We start from the raw sequence: 22971 nt of genomic DNA, 5'->3' as shown, positions 1-22971 counted from the left end.
GTTATACACTTATGCAGTTATACCAGATTATATTAAATTATTAGATATTTAAGTGTGACTACTTACTACTGACTAAATGTGTGCTACCAATATACAATTAGTTATTACCTTTCATATTTATAGGTAACTTCAATCGTAAGTACTTAACACATTTGCAACATTTGCATACCTATATGTAAATATTATATGAATTATATTATTCTATAGTAAGTAGTCTAAAGAAATAAAAAATAAAATAAATAGACTCAATTACCTCATAAAAATATTCTTATCAACACGTTTATAAATAAAGTTTGTATTTACCATAGGTAATTTAAAAACCCTATATTAAGTATAACTAAAAATCATATTTTTAAAAATCAAACAGTGTAGGTATGCTAAAATATCAGCAACAGTTTCCCATTTTCAGAGTTTGATGGTCCAACTCTCCACTTAGGTATTATCATTAAAGTCCCAAAAAGTTCAAGGGGCTCGACTAATCTTGTAGGCATTGAAATGAATAAAATAGCTTGTATCTTAAACGTACGTTGGTCAGTAATCAGTTTCCGAACTATAAAAGCCTTATGGAATAATATTATCCCTGAATATATTTTCGGATATATATATGTATGTAAGTAAGTCACCTACATAACTGAATAGTAACATTTTAGTTTGTCAGCGGAACGATGAATGTATTTATTTAACAATGTTGTGTGTTTTTATTTTTTGTGTCTGTCATCACCTTTTGGGACAATTAAAATGATTCGATTTTCTACATTATCATCTTTTCTGGTAGGAAAGTGATTCTAGTTCTGGTTTTTTATCTCCGCAAGACTGCAAATGTTTACGAGGAAATATCAAAAATATTGAATTTGCAATAAAATTGCCTATACAAAACTCCTTAAAGCTAAATGTGTAAATATAATGAAATAGGATGTTTACGATTCTTGAAGTCGAATATTATGTAATAAAAACAGTTCCAAAACTTCACCATACAATAAAAATACACTTTTTTTCGCAATCTGCTCATTTTTTCAAATATAAAATATGTATTGGATTTGCCTATTCAAAACCCTGTTTGTAGTTTGACGTTAGTTAATGGTAATCACCAATAATAAATTATAGAAAATTAAGCTAACTCATGGTGAATAGTCATCGGTGTAATTCCATGTTGATCACATTAATTCTTGTAACTTAAATTTATTTACTGTTTCATTGAGAAATAAAAATTATTATTATAATATTATTACCACAAGTGACCAGTAGATATTGGTAGGTACATTCCTATTTCCTAGCATTTTAGTAAAAAAAAAAAACACTATTTTAAGTATTAAAATTTCTCGTATGAATCACAATTTATTATAGATGTTATTTTTTTTTACCGAACTGATAATACCTAAAAGAAATCAAGGGGTTATAGTTTTTCTTACTAAAGTATTGTGTAACAGTTTATCACTAGGATATTTAATTCTTATTGGTACATAATTCGATTATAAAATATATTTCAAATCAATAAGTTACAAGAATTTGTAATACAAATGCATAAATGTATGAGTAGATAGTCGTCGGTAGTGTAATAGCCAAAATGTACAGACGTGTAAAATATAAATTATTGTTTTAATTTATTTAAGATTTTTACGGTTTAATGTAGGTACCTATTCAATTTATTTATTTTTTAGGCGATCTTGACTTTACTATACTTAGTAGGGCCGCCGGGGCAATGCCCCTGTAGAGGGCCGCTAATCGTTGGCTCAGGGGGCCTTGACGGCGCCCCGCATTTATTTTTTAAATAATTGCATTGTAATCTAATATTTAAATCAAATAAAATATATTAAATAAAAATATTTATTTTTGTAATTTATTATGCTATCTAACTTGTTGTCAAAGAACGGGGGCCCTAATTTATCCATAATAATAATATCTATATTTATCTATAAACGGTCACTGGTCACTGGGTGGTGGGCCTCCACAGTAAAAAAAAAATCACTATTATTATTTTTTTTGTATAAGTAGGGAACCTATAAAAAAATATTATGTACTTAGACCTCAGGATCCCATACATTGACTTTGTCCAGGGCCCCAAGAATCCTAATCAAGGCACTGCGTGCAGCCACAGATTTCTACATAGCACGATTAAAAAAATATACGATTTAAGTATATCTTTAATGGTGCTATATAGTATAGAAGTCTGTGCGCGCAGAGCAGCCTAACTTTCACCGCGGGACTACCACCACTATGAGTATATGTATAAGGTCCTAAGCAAAATTGCGTTATATTTTAATATTCTGTAACACTATCGTTATATTTTTATTGCATCCATGAAGATTAAAGATATCCCACTGACATTATGAAGATATAGTCACATAGTGATATCATAGAGTAACATGAGTGACATTTAGTTTATATATAGCTATATGATTGACATGATTATATCTATCGTTCTTTTATCTTTATATTCACTATACGAGCCCGTGTGATAAACGATAGTACCATTTTCGCCGTCTTTAATTTGTACGTGTTTTAAAATTTCGTTTTCATATATAGGTAGTCCGGCCCACGAAAGAATATTACAGTTTCGCGCATGTAGACTGATGGCAGCATAGACCTACAAACCACGGACCAAGGTACCTATATATTATAATTTATTATACCTTAGTCCATGCTATTAACTAATGGACAGCGCATTGTGCATATAGAGAGAAATCACCAAATGGAATTGTTGAGATAAAAGAGAGGTATTGGGTCATTACAGTGTGCGAAAAATAATATAGCCCAAAACATGTTTTTTCTGTCTCATATGCACTGTCCTTTCTCTCAGTCATATAACATTTCTAAACCCATGATGCAGATGACATGGTTACTGTATCAACTTTTAGGTCAGGTACATACAACATGATTTAACTATTTTTTCATCATAATTATGTATATTCTATTTATTATTGTTTCAAAATAATGATAAAGTCATAAGGGTGGTTTTGGGTGGTGCTATTAGTTTCTTGATGGCTGACGTCATTGGGTCGGGCTTAATATTATTGCCTATTGCCTTACACATGTAAACACACTTCTCAGTTTAAAAATAATTTATCTATGTATAAATATATGTGATCTTTGATGCTTAAACGATAGAAGTATTATAATTTCAATAGGTACAACGTTTAGTTTTTTCAACTATTAAAAGTACTAAGTAATGATGATTGGATGTGCCATGCTGTGTTGCAATAAGTGACTGTTGCATACTTGAATTTACATATGTGTACATAATGAAAATTAATTATGAGATTTAAAATATTTCAAAAAAACTAAACAATTTACACAATTCTGGTTCCACAAACGTCTTAAGTCCATAAAAATAGATCACTTGCGCTACAACAAGAAATCGAAAATATACTTTTAGAAGTTTTTAAGTAAGTATGTTACTGTGTGAAGCGAGAACTTTTTACTCGTATAAGTTAGCCAATTACGGCAAACATAGCCAAATTACTTTGGGAGTTTCTTTTTCAATTATTAATGAATAATGTAATAGGAAAACGATAACCCTACACCATTTTTCTTAGAATTAAACATTATTTCAAATTAAAAAAAAATCATTTCTTATGTTTTGTGCTCTTTTAAAGTTAATAACAATTAAAATTCGAACAAATTTTTACAGAATTTCAGCGATGCAAATGTTTTCACTGCTAACTATAGAAATTTACAATAATTCCAAAAAATCAAGGTCCAGTTCAGACTGTCCAAATTTATACGGTTTTCAAAATTTTAAATTCTAGGTATAAACAATTAAGTTATGCGGATTTTCAAATACAACATTTTAGATTTCTATTTTATACCATCCATTATGTTTGTATGCGCTTCCATTTATTCACAATAAAATTTGAGCTTATTTTACTTTATTTACTATTTAAATAGATCCATATATACATGCAATCATTAATGAATTATAATTTAAATGCTTGTTAGTAGCTATATACAACAAAAATAAAGTAAATTATACGATAAATAATTTAAAAAAATAATAGATAAAATTAAAATACAACTAATAATATTTAAAAAAAGAATAATTATACATTTATAATAAACATCAAATAACCTAAAATTTCATTCGTTTTTATATAAACAAAAAGTACATTATTACATATTAAAATAAAACCAGTGGGTTAATAATTTGTAGAGTCGGGGTCAGGTTTGATACTATTTGTCTTAGATTATTATTATTCGAGATACGCACGGTCAAGGGTTGGTAGCCATAAAGATATCATTCTATCCAAAGAAATCTCAAGTTCATATGCAGACTTATAGTATGGATGACTAGATGACTAAAAACATATATTACAAATAATTAATATAATACAATAACATTAAATTCCAACCTCTCCTGAACAGTTAAAATATGTTCATGAAGGATTCCTAAAAATTAACAAATTACAATAAAATAATAAAATATTAATTTATTATGAACAAAGATCAACTGTTAAAAAAGTTCTGGGGAGGGTATATAAGCACACAACTTCAATAAAATAATTTTTAAAATGTGCGGTAAGTATGAATTATGAAATGTATAAAAAAAAGTATTTTATATACATATTCAAAACTATAATATTGATTAAATTATAGTAATGATAAGCTTACTGAATTATAATTATGATAAAATTTAACTAATTTTTTGTTTTACAAAAAATAGATTTATGGCTATTAATTTGTAAAATACCTATACTTTGATTTGTTTTATAAAATACAATACTGAAAAATATAACTTGAACCTCATAATATATTGGGGGGTCTATTCTCAAATCAATCAAAAAGGGTTTTCGATCAAAATTTGGTCGAAAGCGGATATATTTACAACCAATTCAAAAATCCGTATTCTCAAACAGTTTTCGATCGGCGTTTCGACCCTAGTATTCGATTTCTCATTTCGACTACTATTTAACAATCGTAAGCTTGTTTTCGACTGATAATACATCATGGTAGGTACTATAATGTACAATATCTACAATAATTTTATAGTTTTGTTTGCGGTGTGGTATTTTTACAGTAGATACTTAAAGTGTGTATAAACGATTTACCTATATCTTGTTATTTATTTTTTTCAAAGTATTTAGGTACCTACTACCTAGTGTGTAAAATTGAACACTGTATACCTATCATCTATTGCTGTAGTATTATTAATTTGTTTAATATTACCTATATTTTCAATAATTGTCTCACTAAAATTTAAAACTAATTTGGTAGGGACCTACTATAAAATAATAGGTAGGTAACGAGTATTTTTTTACTTTTTTCTACTTTGATAGTTTTTTTGTCGCACCAACTATAGAATTTAGCTCATTGCTTATTTGCAGGGCCGCATTTAGGGAGAGAGGGAGGATATTGGCTACAACTGCCCCGGGTGCCAATATTTTTGTGGTGGGACTTTTGTTTCTTTGTGAATTATTAAAAAATTTTAAATTTAAATTTTTTCAGTAACAGAGATAATATTATAATATAATATACTATTATATAATAACACTAATGAATTATGCTGTTTGAAATTAAAAAAAACTAATGTATTTATAGCATTATATGTCTATATAGCTATCAGCATTTTAATATGCATCTAGTAATGATAGTTCCTTAAGAGGGCACATTAGTGATCAAAATGTGGCATAAAAACATTGTTTCGTAATTCAAGTAATACGGCTTATTGAAGGTAAAAATACCAATTATAAAATTTGTAGAGGAGAATTTTTTTAGTAATTGTATTAGCTTTGAATGTTTTTGCATAAATAATGTAACTGATTTCCGTGTTACGGTTTATTGTGTTATGATATGCTCATACATCATTATTATCAATGACTTTTTATGTTAAGCCAAAATCAGTGCGTTTTTATTTCGATTTGTATATTTGAAGTATTACTTTGTGTCACCTAAAACCTAACACTCTTACAACATAATTCACGAACAACTGCGAATCAGGTAAGGCATTTAATATAATATTTTACATTGATTGCAGTATTAATTTATATGAGCTTTTTAGTTTTTACATAAATTATATTGTATGGTGTATTTGATCTAATTCTCGAATATACGATCTCGAGAGCCCTCCGAACACCTGGAGGAAGGTAATAGCTTAATTTTACTATATTAACATCTGAATTAATTATATCTATCGACAGGAGTCGTATTTATTATTATTCTTATTTTTAAGTTATTACAAAGTGGCACCCAACGTTAGGTCGCGAACCCACGACCCCGAGATTAAGAGTCTATATTATTCCGTTATATTCTTCGTATTTTTAAGTTATTACAATTGTTTGATGAACATACATAAAAACTGTCTAATATACCTTGGTCAATTTCGTAAATTTTAAGAAGGTTTCTCTGTTACAGCATTTATGATGGCAACTAGTAAAAACTCAGGCGATCTGACAGAAAATGAGTTATGCCCTATCACTTTAATAATTAACTTATTTTGTTTCAATAACAACAAAAATCATGATATTAAATAAATAAATAGTAAAACATGTATTATTTTAATTATGTAAACAAATGGCTAATTTTTGGCAGCAAAAATATAATGTATTGGAACAAGTTGATACCTATATATTTTTTTGCTGTGCCATGTTTTTATGGGGTCTGCTAGAATAAATAACATTTAAAATTGTATGATAATGCTTACAGAATAATATGTCTTTCCATTTGTCATAACTTTTTTCATATCTTTAAGAATACCAACAAGTGATGTATACGAGGCATCAAATTCTAAACGTTGCTTGATATTATTCAATGATATAGGATTAGAAATTTGATCATAATATTCTGGATACTATAACACACATTTAATCTTATTTTACTAAAATTGTATCTTATTTACAAACATTTTTATATTTGCATATCTTACTACTTTTCCATCCACACACTCTCGATAGTGTTCACTGTCCTCATTTTGACAATACAACTCTAGTAATATACGTTCAATGATTTTTCGACCAGAAGAATCAATATGACCTGTCATATTCTTTTCACGTAAGTTACTGGCATGTTTTAAAATGTCATGGCAAAGTGTACACTTCCAAAATTTTAATGATGGACTATAAAAATACATAATTTAAAATTAATAATTATAATAAATATATAATTAAAAAAATAAATACTCATTAGATTTAAGCTCTTTAGCTAGTGGAGGAATATGACAATGATTATGATAAAACCTATCACAGGATGTGCAGTGTATTAATAATTCTTCACTAAATTGATTACAACAAGAACAATTTACCATTGGTTCAAAATCTGAACTGTCAGAATCTATAACACAAAATTTAAAAAAAAATGTTAATCATTAAAAACAACAATATTATAAGTATACAAAATGTGTATAGTAAATATTTTACCTTCATCTGTTATCATTTTACAATTATCTTTTTCTAGCTTAACCATGCCAGGTAGTATCATCACTGGTCCGGATCTTAAAATCGGAGATCGCTAAAAACAATTTATTATAATAATATTTAAACGTTATGCACATATACAATGTTGAACTTTTCATTATATACCATTAGAAAATAATCATAGGCCTGATAGCTACAGTTATAAATAATTATCATACTAAATTCTTGTTTGCTAAATAAAATAATAGAACAAAATATAATTAACATTAAAAAAAAAACGCTTCAAAGTTCAAATCTTAAGAATCAGTACAAGCTCAAAATTAAAATGATGGAGACAACTTTCAGATTAATAATTAGTAATAAATAGAAAGTGCGATTTTCAAAAAAAAATTATTGTTGTAACATTTAAAATTCTTACATTATTTTCAAGAGTTTGCAGAACATTATTTGAGTCAACTGTGGTTTTAAATTCTGATAAACTAAAAATGTTTGATGAAATAATATTTCCCATTCCTTGAATTGCTAAAAACAAAATTATTATTTTATTGTTATAGTTCATATATCTAATTGTGTTTGCTTCCAACTTACATTCTATAATTTTGTTCACAGATTGTTCATCATTGTAGATCAATTCAGCTTTACATTTTGTTGCTTCTTTAGGCATATCTTGGGTATGTCTCTTAGCAATGACCATTTGATCTTTGATAATTCTAAAATAGATTAGCTATATATATTTGTATGTGTTGTTACATATTTAACATAAATTTAATATACTTTGAAAGTTTAATGTATTCAACAATTTTATCCCGATTGATAACAGAGCTTGTTAAACTGTAATAATAATCATTTTCTTTTTTAAAGTCATTAATAATCATATTATTCATATTAATATTATTAACAGCATTTGAGAAATTTGTCTCAAGTAATTTTTTTAATTCAAGTCCGCGTTTATCAGCTTCTTCGTGTATCCTGCAATGAGACAATAATTTTAGAAAATAGTTTTTATTTCATTACATTGTTTATAACTTACATTTTGATTCTTTCATCAATTTTGTCTTTAATTTTCTTCTTCTCGGATTTCAATTTTGTGATATTTTCATTTGACATTTGCATTATGAAATTTAAATGATTGTTTTCTTTGCTGCAAAATAAAAAACTTTATATTATAAAAGTTTTCATATGTAAAAATGATCAGCATTTCTACTGCTAAATTTTTATTTACTAAAATACCCATTTCTAAATATCTGTTTTTGAATTATTTTTTTAAATATTTTCAAATGAAACATTTAGTTAAATTGGACCATAATTAAAAATATTATATTTATTTGAATTCTAAGTTTAAAATTCATATAACTAAGGTAATCAAACACAATACCTAGAAAATGCACATAAGTAATAACTAGAAATAATAATAATTTCAAATAAGTATAACCTAACCAAAATGAACAAGGAAAACTTTTTATACTAATAAATTTATTCATTTTTTATTTATTCAAATTCATTTTTTTTTTAATTTTATGTTATATGCTAAACAAGCATATTTTATGTTATAATTAAAAGAACTTAAAGTACTTCCATACCAGCCAAAGAGTAAGTAGAAGTACTTAATATAAAAAATTTTAGATTCTGAGCGAAACGAGGAAGCTATTGGTTTTACAATGGTGTTTATTTTATATTTTTTATTTTTTTTATATCCTGTATACAAAATTTTTACCAGAAGGAGTTCTTCGATTTCAACATAAAGTACCTTATCTTTTAGCAAATTGGATCAAGATGGTACTTTAGAAAGGTCATTTTTCGATTTTATCAATAGTTATTTAATGCCACGGGAAAAACCACCGAAAAATTACAAAAAAACGCTAAAAATGGGATTTTAATTTCTAACGCTTTCTTTATTACCATAGAAACGAATAAAAAATTATAATATTTTAATATTAATTCAACTTACATGATATAATAAATAATAACAATATAAAATATTCAGACTGACTCTGCTCAGAATCGTTTTTCTTATACAATGATATTATATCATTGAATTCAAGTCTTAATATAATCCATTATACAATGACTCACTTGTAATCTACTGTACAGCAAAGCGACACCCAGACAGCAATTTTTTGTTTAATAATATTATTATAACATTATAATAATAAATAATATTAAATATTATCATTACAAAATGCTGTCTGGGCATCCACTTACTTGCTTTTTTATAATAATTCTTTTCACCATACCTTATATCAGTTAGTAACGTTTGCAATTCTGCCTTGGTTTCAACAGCCATATTGGAAAGAAGTTTAAAATCATGTTGCTGATGAAAGTTTAAATGACAAAGAGGACAAAGCATAATCGAACATTTTATACAAAATACTTCTACAGATTTCTAAAACACAATAATAACGCTTATTTCTAAATAGCTACCTTTAAACAGACTAAGTAAAACAAAAAAAAATCATAAAATATTTCTTACAATACATTATATATATATTTTTTTTATATTTATATTTCAATGTAATTTTTGTTAATTAATTTAACAATTGAATTCAATGCTTTTAAATTTTTTTTTATACTTATAACTTACTTCCATACATTTTGGACATGGAACAAATTCTTTTTTTAATGGATATGTCATCATAAAGGCAGGGTTATGATCTTCATTCTTAATTGAATGGGTCTATTAATAAAAAAAAATAAAATATTTTAAACTAAAGAAATATGTATAGAATGTTCAGAAGAAATTTATAGTTACCTTTGAACATGGTTTGCAATACACGTTTTTGCAATGCATGCAGATTTTCTTTGCTATGACTTGACAATTTTTTTCACAACATATCTTTACCTGAGTTTGATTTGGTGCCATAGTCGAGTAATCAATGAGTTCACCCTTAGTCACTATTTTACATTTACACCCTATACCTAGGTTTTCATAACATTTTAAGAAACTTGTCTATCGAATGAAACAAAAAATAAATAAATAAAACATTAAGTTAATTTTACCTGAATCAGTATTTTCTCTCTTAGTGCAGTCTTTACAAATAATATGAAGACATTTTAGGATTTTTGAGTCTTCCTCTATTTTTCCTTTACAAAATATACATTTTCCCATTGACCAAAGGTCGACATTCTCATTGCTAGCAATGTCTGAATTCATTTTTTTTAAAGCTGAAATGAAAAACATTTTAAAAAAATGTCACGCCTATTCCAATATTTAATTTTACCTATTAAAAGTTTAAAACTAATTATTTTCCAAAAAAGTGTAATATTTATATAGTTAATATCTTGGAATAAAATAGGTAGAATATAGACATACTGTAGTTGTTCTAAATGGTAAATAATATGATTTGTATTCATAATAATAATATAAAAGTAGTAAATGGTAAACATTTTAAGCATCTATTAGGTACATTTTGTCTTTTTGAACATTTTTCTAGAAAACCTTTAAATGTGCCAAAAACAGAATGTAAAATATTAGTATTTATTTGAATTATCTCTAGCATATAATGTAACTTTATACTAATATCCTTTGAATTAATAAATCTAATTTTTGCTCTATCTTCTAGGTAGCAATTGCTATAAGACCCGAAGCCCGAAAACTCCATACTATGATTATACAATATAATATATGGTATGTGTGTCATCTAAAATATATTATTTATACGCCCCCTAATATACATCACTATTGTTGATATTGAACTACCTATATGACATGTAAATAGTGTTGGGTAGTAACATAACGAAAGTAACGCGTTACTGTAACGGCGTTACTTTGCTTGTAACGCGTTACGTAATTTCATTAGAATTATTTCCAAGTAACGAAAATGTAATGGAAATTACTTTTGAAAAGTAATTTCTATAAAATAACGCGTTACAGTTTCGCATAATTAAGTACCTACCTTATTGCGAATTGAAAAAAAATATATGTATAATGCGGGTATTATTTTGTTTAACAGTCTAATATGTATATACATTTAATTTTAACTCGGCCTAATTCATTTTTCAATGGTTTTGATATTTGAAATGTCTAATTGCACTGTAAATCACAAGAACAGTTAATTAAATGCATTATTACTTTAAATAGGTTTCCTATGAATATAGCTTGTGTGGAAGACTAAATTTTATATGGTCCTATTAACTATACAGGTTTTATAAAGAATTTGCTTGTTCAATTTGCCTGCGAAAGATAATTGCCAAGAAATTAAAAAAAAAAATTATTTTTGTAACGAGAAAGTAATGAGTTGCTTTTCTATCTGAAAAGTAAAGTAATTTCATTACAATTTTATTTGAGTAACGATAACGAGTAAAGTAACTTAATTACATTTATCTCTTAGTAATGAGTAAAGTAACTTAATTACTTTTTTAAAGTAACTTACCCAACACTGCAATTATAATATATAAAAAAAAATAGTAATAGGTATGTCGACATACAATCATTGGCAAGTGTAGCAAGTGCCTGTGTATAAGGGCAAAATAAATAAGCAATCAGAACCAAATTTTCCACAATGTGACAAAGAAAAAAATACCTCAAACATCCAGAAAATTTCATGAGATTATTTCGAGAACAAATCAAATCTGATTACGATAACTACCATGAGTGCATCATATTATGTATACATGTATAAAATGTTACTTGCTTAAGGTATGCGAGGATATTACGATAATTATTTAATATAGGGAACAATATTATCGTTTCGTAAATATATTTCCGCCAAAAAAAAATGTTTATAACTATTTTTATCATAGTAATATTGAACCGTTTTTACCTCGATAATTGTTTGTGCGTAATCATAGTGAATTCGGACTTCAGAGTAAACCAAAGTGAAGTTAGGAATATACAAATAAAACAAATACTAATTAGGCTTCAAACAAAGTGTTCAGTGTAATACTGTTATGACACTGTAGTCATTGTACCATAGATAATATAAGAATGGATAGGACATAAGAACTTATCACATGAAAATTTAGTGATACTATTTTAAGGTTATATGGGGCGAATATTGATGTGATAATTGATAAATAATAATGAATATTAAATAACATAATTTTATTTTGTTAAAATATTATTTTCCAATTTCCATTTTCCAGGAACAGGTGGCAAAACAATCAAAATACAAACTGACAAATATCTAAATATAACTGACTATCATATTTATTCATTATTATTTAATAAAACAGTTTTGCACATAACCTCAAAAAGCCTCATATTGTCTTTCTCTCTTTACTTTCTCTCTTCCCCAAAAAAGCACACGGCCTCATATGGAACTGGTATAGGCATGTCCTATCCATTCTTATATTATCTATGCATTGTACTGGATAGTAGTGAATACTGAATATTATGTTGTACACTAATATTGAACGCCAGTGCCGGCATCTGTGAAATACAAAATGAAAAAAAATCCGTTGGTGGCATCGTAAAATATAGAGGTATATGAGCAATAATACATATTTGAATCTTGTTTGCGCATCACCGCTTTTTCTTATGTATAACCAACTCCGATCTTCATGATTTGATATAAGCGACCAATGAGAGGCGGACAACGTAACACATGGTATAAAGCATTGATAATTGATGATACATAATAGTCCAGTCTTGTTAAGTATTCGAGTACTTGTATTTAAATACTTTTTTTGTATTTCAAATACTTTTTAACCAATGTATTTTAAATACTTTTTATTTGTATTTATATTCCAGAATACTAAATACTTTTTTACATTCGTATGTTCTACTCCAATTTCAATTTCCAATATTTTGTAATGTACTGTTTTAAATTTTGTTTTTAAAATATTATTTTATAATGGTTCTAACTTCTGAGAATTTATTAATAAGATTTTAGATTTCTCCAAAATACAAGCCAATAATAGAATGACTGAAACCCCCGTCAGCCACTTACTCCCACTCACCAGGCATACGGGACACAGACCACCACGACTAGTTCTTGATCTATAAATAGTGTTTATTTTCAAGTTGTAAATTTGTAATAACATTATAACAATAATACGATTTTAAATTAAAAATCAGAGGGTGAGTACCTAGTTATTAGTTAATAATTATAAGATATTTGTTATAATATTACTGTGATAGTAGATATTACTATCACTATGTATTATTATTATCACTATGTATTATGATTATTTTTTTATTTTTTACTGATGTTAGGTTATATCATTATTATATCGACAAAATGTGAAACGCACGTCGTCGTTGTCGTTTATTTTAATTGTCATATATATTTTTATGTACGTATTGAAAGTTGTATTAAATGTTTGAAAGTAAAAACAGTGGAAGAACGTGTTGCTTTATTACATCAGAAGTGGGATTCGAGCAATATTAGCCATGACCAACTCGATTGATTCAGATGGAAAAGTCGACGAGGAGACTGAGTACAACGCACAGGAAGTTATGAAAGTGGTCCTCGGCCAGGACGATGGTAAGGAAGACCCGAACGCGCTGTTGGTGAAAACATTAATCAAACAGAATGAGATGTTGATGAGCATGTTAGCGCTGAAGGGTAAACAACCGGCGGAGGTGTATGTTCCACCCGATTTGTCGAAAACGTTACCAACGTTCGACGGAAAGTGTAAACTACATGAGGCGGCTGATTGGTTGAGTACGCTGTGTGGAGTGGCAGAATTACACCGTTGGTCCGACGCACTCAAGTTGGAGGCGGCAAGGGTGAATATAGGTGGGCCAGCACGACAGTGGTATGTTGGTCGGAAGTTTGTGTCATGGTCAGAATTCGAAAAACAATTTAAGTCAACGTTTGTAAGAAACGTTAACATTGGCAGCCGATGGAAGGCGTTGACAACTCGGGTGCAAGGCAGGAATGAAAGCATTTTGGATTACTACCACGAGAAAATTCGGTTGTGCCGAGATCTGGAACTGGATTTCTTTAATACAAAGGAACAGTTTTTAGAGGGTGTCCAATCAAAAGAATTCCAAAAGAGTTCCAGCATTTGTTAAGTCGTACGCATAACGATGAAGATGAATTGTTGTTTGATGTTATGGACTACTTACGTATAGTAGAGCAGAGGAATGGACGGTTTCAGAGTAAACTTTCTTTTTCAAGTTCAAATGAAAAACTGATACCCAAGGTGGAAGGTTCTAAACAACAGGCGGAAAATGCAAGTGGAGCAAGTCAAAAAGGTGTTTTGATGCCAACAAATCGCATATGTTTTAATTGCGGGTCCAGAAAGCACATCGCACCAAGTTGTCCAATTCCAACCAGGCCGAAAGGAGCATGTTATGGATGTGGTTCAACGAGGCATCAACGGTCTGCTTGTCCAGAACGGGAGAAAAAAATCAAGGATGCAAATAAGGAAGAATCTCAAGGACAGATCGAACAAAAGTATACCGGATCATCAGGAGAAATCAGATTGTTGGAGCCAGCGTATTATGTAAGGGTAAGTGTTCAAGTACGCAAAGATAATTGTATTATCAATGCGGTAATAGATAGTGGTAGCCCAATTTCTTTAATCAAGTCTCATATTGTTGGAACTAGTGATAGGCAACCTTTTAAAAAAGACATTTTTATTTCTGGTATTAATGGATCACAATTGAATATTGAGGCAATGGCTAATGCTACAGTATCATTGGTCGATTACAATATAAGTAAGAAGCAAGTATTTTATGTGGTAGATGATCGGACCATGTCATCAGAGTGTTTGCTGGGTAGAGATTTTATTAAAGGGATGGATATTTGGTTTGGTGAAGCTGGTATGATGACAATAAATGCAAAACATGAAATAAGTGACGATAATGATTTTATAAGTAATCTAGGGTTAATCGAGTATGAGGTTGGAGATGATGTTGAATTAAATGTAGGTGAGGTCTCATTTAGTGATAAATGTAAACTGATGGAAGTGTATAATAATTGTTACAAAAAAGCTTTAAAACCAGAGGCCCCAGAATTAAACTATGAGGTTAACATAAGCTTGAAAGATCATACTCCTTTTAATTACAGACCTCGAAGATTGTCATATGCGGAAAGGGATGCGGTGAAGGATATAATTTGTGATTTTTTAGATCAGGGTATTATTAAGGAAAGCAAGTCTGAATTTTGTTCGCCTATAGTTTTGATTAAAAAAAAAGATAAGACATATCGTATGTGAGCTGATTTGAGAGAGTTGAATAAAAGAGTGGTAAAGGAGCACTATCCGATTCCTCATATAGATGATTTGTTGGACAAGTTAAGGGGAAAAATATTTTTTACCAAGTTGGATTTAAAAAATGCATATTTTCATGTTAGAGTATCTGAACAATCGTCCAAGTATCTTTCATTTTCAACATTTTTAGGGCAGTATGAGTATGTGCGATTACCGTTTGGTTATTGTAATAGTCCTTCAGCATTCATGAGATTTATTGAAACAGTATTTAAAGAGTTAATAAGATCTGGAAGGTTATTAGTATATTTAGATGATTTGTTAATAGCCACAGAAACTATAGAAGAGAATTTGGAGATAATAGAATCTGTATTAATTGCATGTAATAACAATTTGCTTGAATTGAGGGAAGATAAATGTTTTTTTCTTCAGTCAAGGATAATATATTTAGGCTATGTGGTTGATAGGGATGGAGTGAGACCTGATCCGGCTAATGTAGCAGCAGTGACACAGTTTCCAATTCCTAAGTCAATAGCCAACGTACACAGTTTTATAGGACTAGTCAGTTATTTTAGAAGGTTTATTGAAAATTTTTCCATTTTGGCAGCACCGTTGTATGCGCTGTTAAAAAAGGGAGCTCAGTTTAGGTTCGGAGAGAAGGAGTTACAGGTTTTTGAACTGTTGAAGAATAAGTTGGTACAAATGCCAATTTTGGCGTTATATTCGCCAAAAGCCGAAACAGAGGTACACTGCGATGCTAGTGCTTTAGGCTATGGTGTAATACTATTACAAAAACAGGAAGATGGTCTGATGCATCCTGTGTTTTATTATAGTAAGCGAACCACTGAAGTTGAAGCTAAATATCATAGTTACGAATTGGAATGTTTGGCATTAGTATATGCTGTAAAACGTTTTCATGTTTACCTAAATGGAATTAAGTTTAAAGTGTTCACTGACTGTGAGAGTTTTAAGTTGAATATGAACAAAAAAGATTTGAATCCTAGGATAGCAAGATGGGCGTTATTATTCCAAAATTATGATTTTAGTATTTAACATAGGGCTGGTAGTAAGATGAAACATGTTGATGCGTTAAGCAGGAATACCAATATATTGATATTAACTGAAAATACTTTTGAGCAAACATTGTCAATCAAACAAATTGAAGATAAAGATATTGACAAGTTAAAAGAGAGGTTGAGTAAGTCAGAAGATAAATACTTTGAAATGAGGAATGGCTTGGTATATAGGAAATACAAAAGTGAACTATTATTTTATGCCCCAAGTAGTATGGAAGTAAACGTGATAAGGTCAGTGCATGAAGAATATGGTCATTTGGGAATGGAAAAAACAACTGAGGTGATTTTGAGAACATTTTGGTTTCCTAATTTAAGGGAAAAAGTAAAAATTTTTATTTCAAATTGCTTGAAGTGTATTTCATACTCTCCAGTTTATGGTAAGAAGGAGGGTGAGTTGCACCCTATTCCTAAGACTCCAATACCGTTTGATACAATTCATATTGACCATTATGGTCCGCTTGAGAAGACTGGTAAGAAAAATAGATATTTGTTTGTCATAATTGATGCGTTTACAAAATTTGTTAGATTATACCCCTGTAAAACGACTAATACAGTAGAAGTAGTTAAATGTATGAGTGACTACTTTAGATGTTATAGTAAACCGAGACGGGTAATGTCAGACAGAGGGTCAGCTTTCACATCCAATGGGTTTAAAGAATTTCTAACCCAGAGAAGGATAGACTTAGTACTAGTGGCAACTGCAACACCTCGGGCAAATGGGCAAGTCGTAAGAGTGAACCGTTGTATAACTGCAATGCTAGCAAAAAAGACAGTAGCCTTAAATAAGTGGGACAAAGTACTAGATGAGGTGGAGTATGCATTAAATAATATGTCATGTGCATTGACGGGTGAAGCCCCATCCAAATTATTGTTTGGAGTACATCAAGGGGGTACCATGGAGAATGAGTTTAGAAGATTATTGTTAGAAGTGGACAAAGACAGAAATTTGGAGGAAATAAAGAGAGAGGCTGAAGATAAAATATTAAAAAGTCAATCATATAATAAAAAATACTATGATGAAAAACATAAGAAACCTACCTTGTATAAAACAGGAGATTTTGTTATGATTAAAAACACAGATGTAAGTGTGGGTATAAATAAAAAATTAATACCCAAGTTTAAAGGTCCATATATAATAGATAAAGTGTTACCAAATGATCGATTTATAGTCAAAGACATTGATGGTTTTCAACACACTCAAGTGCCTTATGAAGGGGTTATAAGTTCAGATAATATGAGACATTGGGTTAGGGACTTGGAGGAATAGTTCTTTACTGTATTTCTTTTGTTATTTTGTTATTATTATTATGTTTTATTCTTATTTTTTTTGTGTAATGTTCTATATTGTTTTATATATTACGATTTATTGTTATGAAATTATTATGTTGTATACATTGTTATAATATTATTATTAAGGATGATTTACTAATGTATTAACTATTAATCCCAAGGGACTGGGATAAGGTCAGGAAGGCCGAGCTGTGATAGTAGATATTACTATCACTATGTATTATTATTATCACTATGTATTATGATTATTATTTATTACAAGAGTTGATAATACTCTATGGTCTATGTTTGATGTTTCTTATAATTTATAAATCATAGTATTTTATTTACCAATTTAATACTATATCAAACGTGCAAAGGCAAACAGGCAACAGGAAACAGCGTGTGCGTCCTGCGTTAATTTTTGTTGTTAGTTGTTAGTTGTTACTTATTAAATTATCAAGTATTATTTTTTAAACAACAATGGATGAAACTGAGGAAAATTGTGAATTGGACAATCCATGTCCACAAGTGAATATTAGTTTACCATGGCCAGTATATAATTCACATTTTAAAGTTAAAAAAATACTTATCAACTGTGATTTATACACAACTTTTGAAGTTTCTTGTAATCATTGATGACAAGTAAGACTCAAACTGCTGATTCAAGATCTATGTCCAATCTCCATAAACATTTAAAGTTTGATATTATTATTATTATTATCATTAAGGTATTATTTTTTTTTGTTTACTTATAAATACATGTTAGGCATTTGAAAATGTAGGCCATTGCTGGCAAGTCTAAAAGTCCTTAAAAGTATTTATTATTAATAGGTTAGGTTAGATTAGATAACGTTAGTCCTTATAAGTAAATAATAGTTTTTCTAATATTTGTTTGATGAAAATAAAAACATGATTTTATGGAGGTAGACTTATTGAAAACAATACAATTTTATAATTATTCTTGTGTCTTGTCACATAATATTATTTCTTAACATTGATCTACATTTTTTTGTTACCTATTAGTTTTTTTTTTTTCATTGGTCTTGAAATTTGTAATATTTCTGCTTTGACAACTAGGGCCATTAACGTTATATTTTTAATAAAATAAAAAAAAAAAAATAATTAATTGTATACAATTTTATTGTTTTATAAACAATTTGGATATTTATGTAGGTACATTACAATATTGTTAATGTCATCACAGAATATATGAAATTTCATATATACTGTGGTGTCGTCTTATAATAATTTTAATATTTGAGTTGTTTTGAAAAACTCTATAGTGTTTATTTCGTTCTTCGAGTTTGGACCTAGACTAGGTATTATTTTTAAATATTGTATTTTGGAACTTAGTTTATGTCTTCTAAAAAAATGTTGAACACTGACCCCAGTCGGTCAGGTTAAAGGGTATGCAAAAACATACCTATGAAATAATTAAATATAAACGTTTTATTATTTGTTTTATTTTTATCAGGGTTTAGGTAGTTATATTAATATATCTCAAGTCAATAGGTCATAGACTATGTAAGTCCTTAGTATATAGACATATAGTTTATATCTAGATATATAATTAAATATTTTAGATAGTAAATTCCTATAATATAGTTTATAATTTTCACAGCTCAAACATAGTCATGTAAAAGGATTTGGCTATTTCGGATTTAAAAAAAACAGTTTTAAATGTCTTTAATTCAAAAGAAAATGAGGCTTCAACAGATAAACGATTAGTTGAAAATAGTGAAGATGAAGTTGAGGATTCTTCTTTTTTTTCATGGTCTAATGATAACCTTCAAGGGCCATCAACTATCCCTGTGGAAAATGAAGTAACTCAATATCTGAGTAGAAGCCCTACAAAAAAACTGACATCACTTAATGAATATCCTAATATAAAAAAGTTTTTATTTGTCATAATACTCCATTGCCTAGCAGTGCTCCTATTGAACGGGTATTTAGTATTAGCAATGCCATACTAACAAAACGTTGAGGAAAGATGGACGATAACACATTTGAAAAAACAATTTTTTTAAAACACAATATTCAAATATGTAATTCATGTCTATTAAAATATACAATATACTGTATTACTGTCTACTATTAGAATACTTGTGTGCTTTATTATTATAATTATTTATTATAATATATTAATATCTAAGTTACTGAATTTTAACATTCCATAATTAGGTAAGTATTAACTAAACAAAAATAAATATTTTAATATAAAATTTATAATCAACTAAAAAAAAGTATTTGTGGAAGTATTTTGAATACTTTTAAAAGGAAGTATTCGAATACGTATTTTAAATACAATTGACACCAAGTATTTAAATACGTATTCTGAATACATTTGAAAAGTATTCTTAACAAGACTGCATAATACTAGGGCACTATAAATACTAGGTATGCAAAACCACCATTTTGCGACTAATAATATTATGTGAATATGAATTTTCCCCCCTTTATTTTATCATTGATAAATGAGTCGAAAAATGGTGGCATAGCACCATTATTATGTAGAGCCTTAATAATACAAGTATTTATTTTATTATCTATGAATTCATAAGAAATATTCGAATATACAATGGATATTAATATACAATATACAATATATTATTCTATGCTTAGATCTTATACAACTATGGATGTAGCCACTCGGTATAGGCAAGGGTACGACACTCCGTGAATGGACCAGATCGGGCGATTGTGGCCTTGAACACGGTCTCCAGGGGGGGGGGGGGGCGTGGCATACACGAAATAGGGAACGGTAAACAAGTCGACCCCGCGTAGCGTATCCCGCCTATGTTTCGGAAAACGTTTACATAAACGGGATACCTTAGATCTAACATCATGTTGGTGCGTGGAAACGTTTCCATGTTTTTTGGAGGTTCAGACTTCAGATTCTAGGGAAATAAAACCCCAATCAGCTGATCGGGTGTCGCTTCTATATTGTTCTATGGTATAGGCTTGTGTATTAGATTTGAAACCAAAATAACCGAAAAAGCTAGAGCCTAGGTTATTACTGCGCATGCGTAAGTGACTGATAATAAATTAATATTACGTTATCAGTTATCAGACTACGGTACTATAAGCACTTATAGCACAGAATCTGAAATCATGAAATCTGATTTCATCTATTCTGTGGTACGGTGGTACTAGGCCAAAATCAGAATTACGCGCATACACAGTGTGCATTGCACACCGACAGTCGGGGCTCTAGGTTATTGTGGCTTTAAGAATTAGCTCGATGGCTACATCCATAGTATATGATCTAAGATTCTATGATACAATGGATGTTCTTATCGAACGTCTCACTCAGAAACATAGACCTTATACTAATAGACTGAACATGATTGTAGTTCCGGCGTCCAAGCGTGAAGACGTTAATCAAGGTAGTACAACGTTCACCGCACATGCGCACTAGATGATATAATACTCTGTATATTACTGTATATAATATTTATACATACTATATATCACTGTAACGGAAACCACACCACCCACCCGCATCCCGCCTGGATGTTCAGTCTATATTAGTATAAGGTCTATGCTCAGAAAGTATTTATATACTCCATGACATTTTTATATCGTTCTTATTATTAATAATTCATGGAAGATAACCCATTTTCTGGCTGGGGACGCTACGCGCCATGTTATTGATAACGAATATCGTATCCATTGTATCTATGGTATAAAGCTGCTCGTTTCCAGGCTCCAGCACACTTATATACTACATCGTGCTACAACACTGTACCTCCTATATATAAACCTGTAATTTCTAGTCCATTATATCTTAGTCCGTGGTAAAAAATGAGTTATATGAGCACCAAAATATTGCCTACATAGGTACCTAAATACTTTGTCCTGACTTATGGATTGTGGCATGGTGCTATAATTATGTGTGTGTATGAGCGGGTTAGGGTGATGGGAAGAGGATTCACCAAGAACTAAGATCACCTAATCTACATTTTTTTTTTTACAGAAAGCCTAATATACTGTACAAAAATATAGAACCGACACTCGATCAGCCGATCGGGTTCGTGTTTACATAAAATGATCTGAAGACCGAAAATCATGGAAACAAGCCTGATTCCTATTTCACATATTATGCTCAGCCATTTCCATAGGCGGAAATTGGGAAGGGGGGGCTCAATACGTACAGACAGAAAAATTAGATCCCTCAAAAATAATATAAGTAAAATATTAACTTTCAATTCAAATATTGTTGCAACGCAAATAAAGAAAAAATCTTGGAAAAAAATATCTGGTGTATTCCGTATTTCTGATTCTATTACCAAAGTCCATAGCGTAATAAAATTTTAAGTAGGTATATCAAAGCCAGTTTAATCCGGTGTTATTGTTCCACTACAGAATATTATTATAATATTATATTATTTTTTTATTAAGTAATTGTCAATTTAAAGAAAAGGTTTTTAACTGATAGTCTTTAAATGGCTGAAGCTGTAGACAATTTCACACAAATTAGATTTTAAAAACAGTGAATTGTTTATTAATCATTTTAAGATAATTTTAGTTTAAAAACTTGCTATCAAAATTGAATATTACTGAATTAATAAATAATATGACACGTGGGTTCAAAATAGAATTTTTATAATTTATTTATTTTATATATTGTAAGTTATTCTTATTATGCTATTACTATATTATGAAAGATAATTGTTTATTGTGTAGGAGCTAATGGATGTAAAAAGTTGAAGTGTCCAATCAGAAATGTGTGTAGTGAAAAACTATATATATTTTTCAACTGACAAAAACAGTATTAGTTCAGAAGATTTGAATTCAGTACTTTCTAAAGATATATATCCAAAAATATATAAACTTATGCAAGTTTCACTCATTTTCCCCTTAAGTTTATCTACATGTGAACATAGTTTTTCAGCAATGGAAAGAATAAAAACATGGTTGAGGTCGTCTATATTGCAAAATAGATTCAACAATTTAGCGATCATTAGAATAGAAAAAGATATTTCCAAATCAATTGATAGAGAAATCATACTGGATCCATTTGCAAAACTAAATAGATATATTATTTTAAAATAAATATTTTAATATATTAACTAGATACCAAGGTTGTTACTCAAAATTAATATTTAATAATTTTGTTTTTCTTTAAAATTTGTATAACCTATATTATCTTTCATATATATTTAAAGAGGACGTCGCGCGCA

General features: G+C 29.1%; 2 protein-coding genes across 2 annotated transcripts in view; one reads left to right on the top strand and one right to left on the bottom strand.

Annotated features, from left to right (window-relative positions):
• Positions 1–3849: 3849 nt before the first annotated feature.
• The window catches only part of LOC100574166 (E3 ubiquitin-protein ligase TRIM33), a 26155-nt gene continuing 7033 nt past the window's right edge, over positions 3850–22971 (bottom strand). Inside the window, exons 4-16 of the mRNA XM_008186917.3 lie at positions 10341–10505; positions 10093–10259; positions 9925–10017; positions 9578–9726; positions 8374–8484; positions 8118–8312; positions 7932–8053; positions 7762–7865; positions 7347–7437; positions 7110–7260; positions 6857–7046; positions 6635–6781; positions 3850–4292 (exon numbers count right to left, since the gene is read on the bottom strand). Coding sequence (XP_008185139.2) covers positions 4188–4292; positions 6635–6781; positions 6857–7046; positions 7110–7260; positions 7347–7437; positions 7762–7865; positions 7932–8053; positions 8118–8312; positions 8374–8484; positions 9578–9726; positions 9925–10017; positions 10093–10259; positions 10341–10494 — 1779 coding nt within the window. The 5' untranslated portion in view covers positions 10495–10505 and the 3' untranslated portion in view covers positions 3850–4187. The remainder of the gene's footprint in view (positions 4293–6634; positions 6782–6856; positions 7047–7109; positions 7261–7346; positions 7438–7761; positions 7866–7931; positions 8054–8117; positions 8313–8373; positions 8485–9577; positions 9727–9924; positions 10018–10092; positions 10260–10340; positions 10506–22971) is intronic.
• Positions 13675–14301, top strand: LOC103310097. Its single transcript, XM_008187241.1, has one exon. It carries the CDS (start codon positions 13675–13677, stop codon positions 14299–14301), a length of 627 nt encoding a protein of 208 aa, XP_008185463.1.

The sequence above is a fragment of the Acyrthosiphon pisum genome, chromosome X (genome assembly GCF_005508785.2).
Source record: "Acyrthosiphon pisum isolate AL4f chromosome X, pea_aphid_22Mar2018_4r6ur, whole genome shotgun sequence".
Taxonomy (NCBI): Eukaryota; Metazoa; Arthropoda; class Insecta; order Hemiptera; family Aphididae; genus Acyrthosiphon; species Acyrthosiphon pisum.
This window is presented reverse-complemented; position numbering and strand designations above follow the sequence as displayed.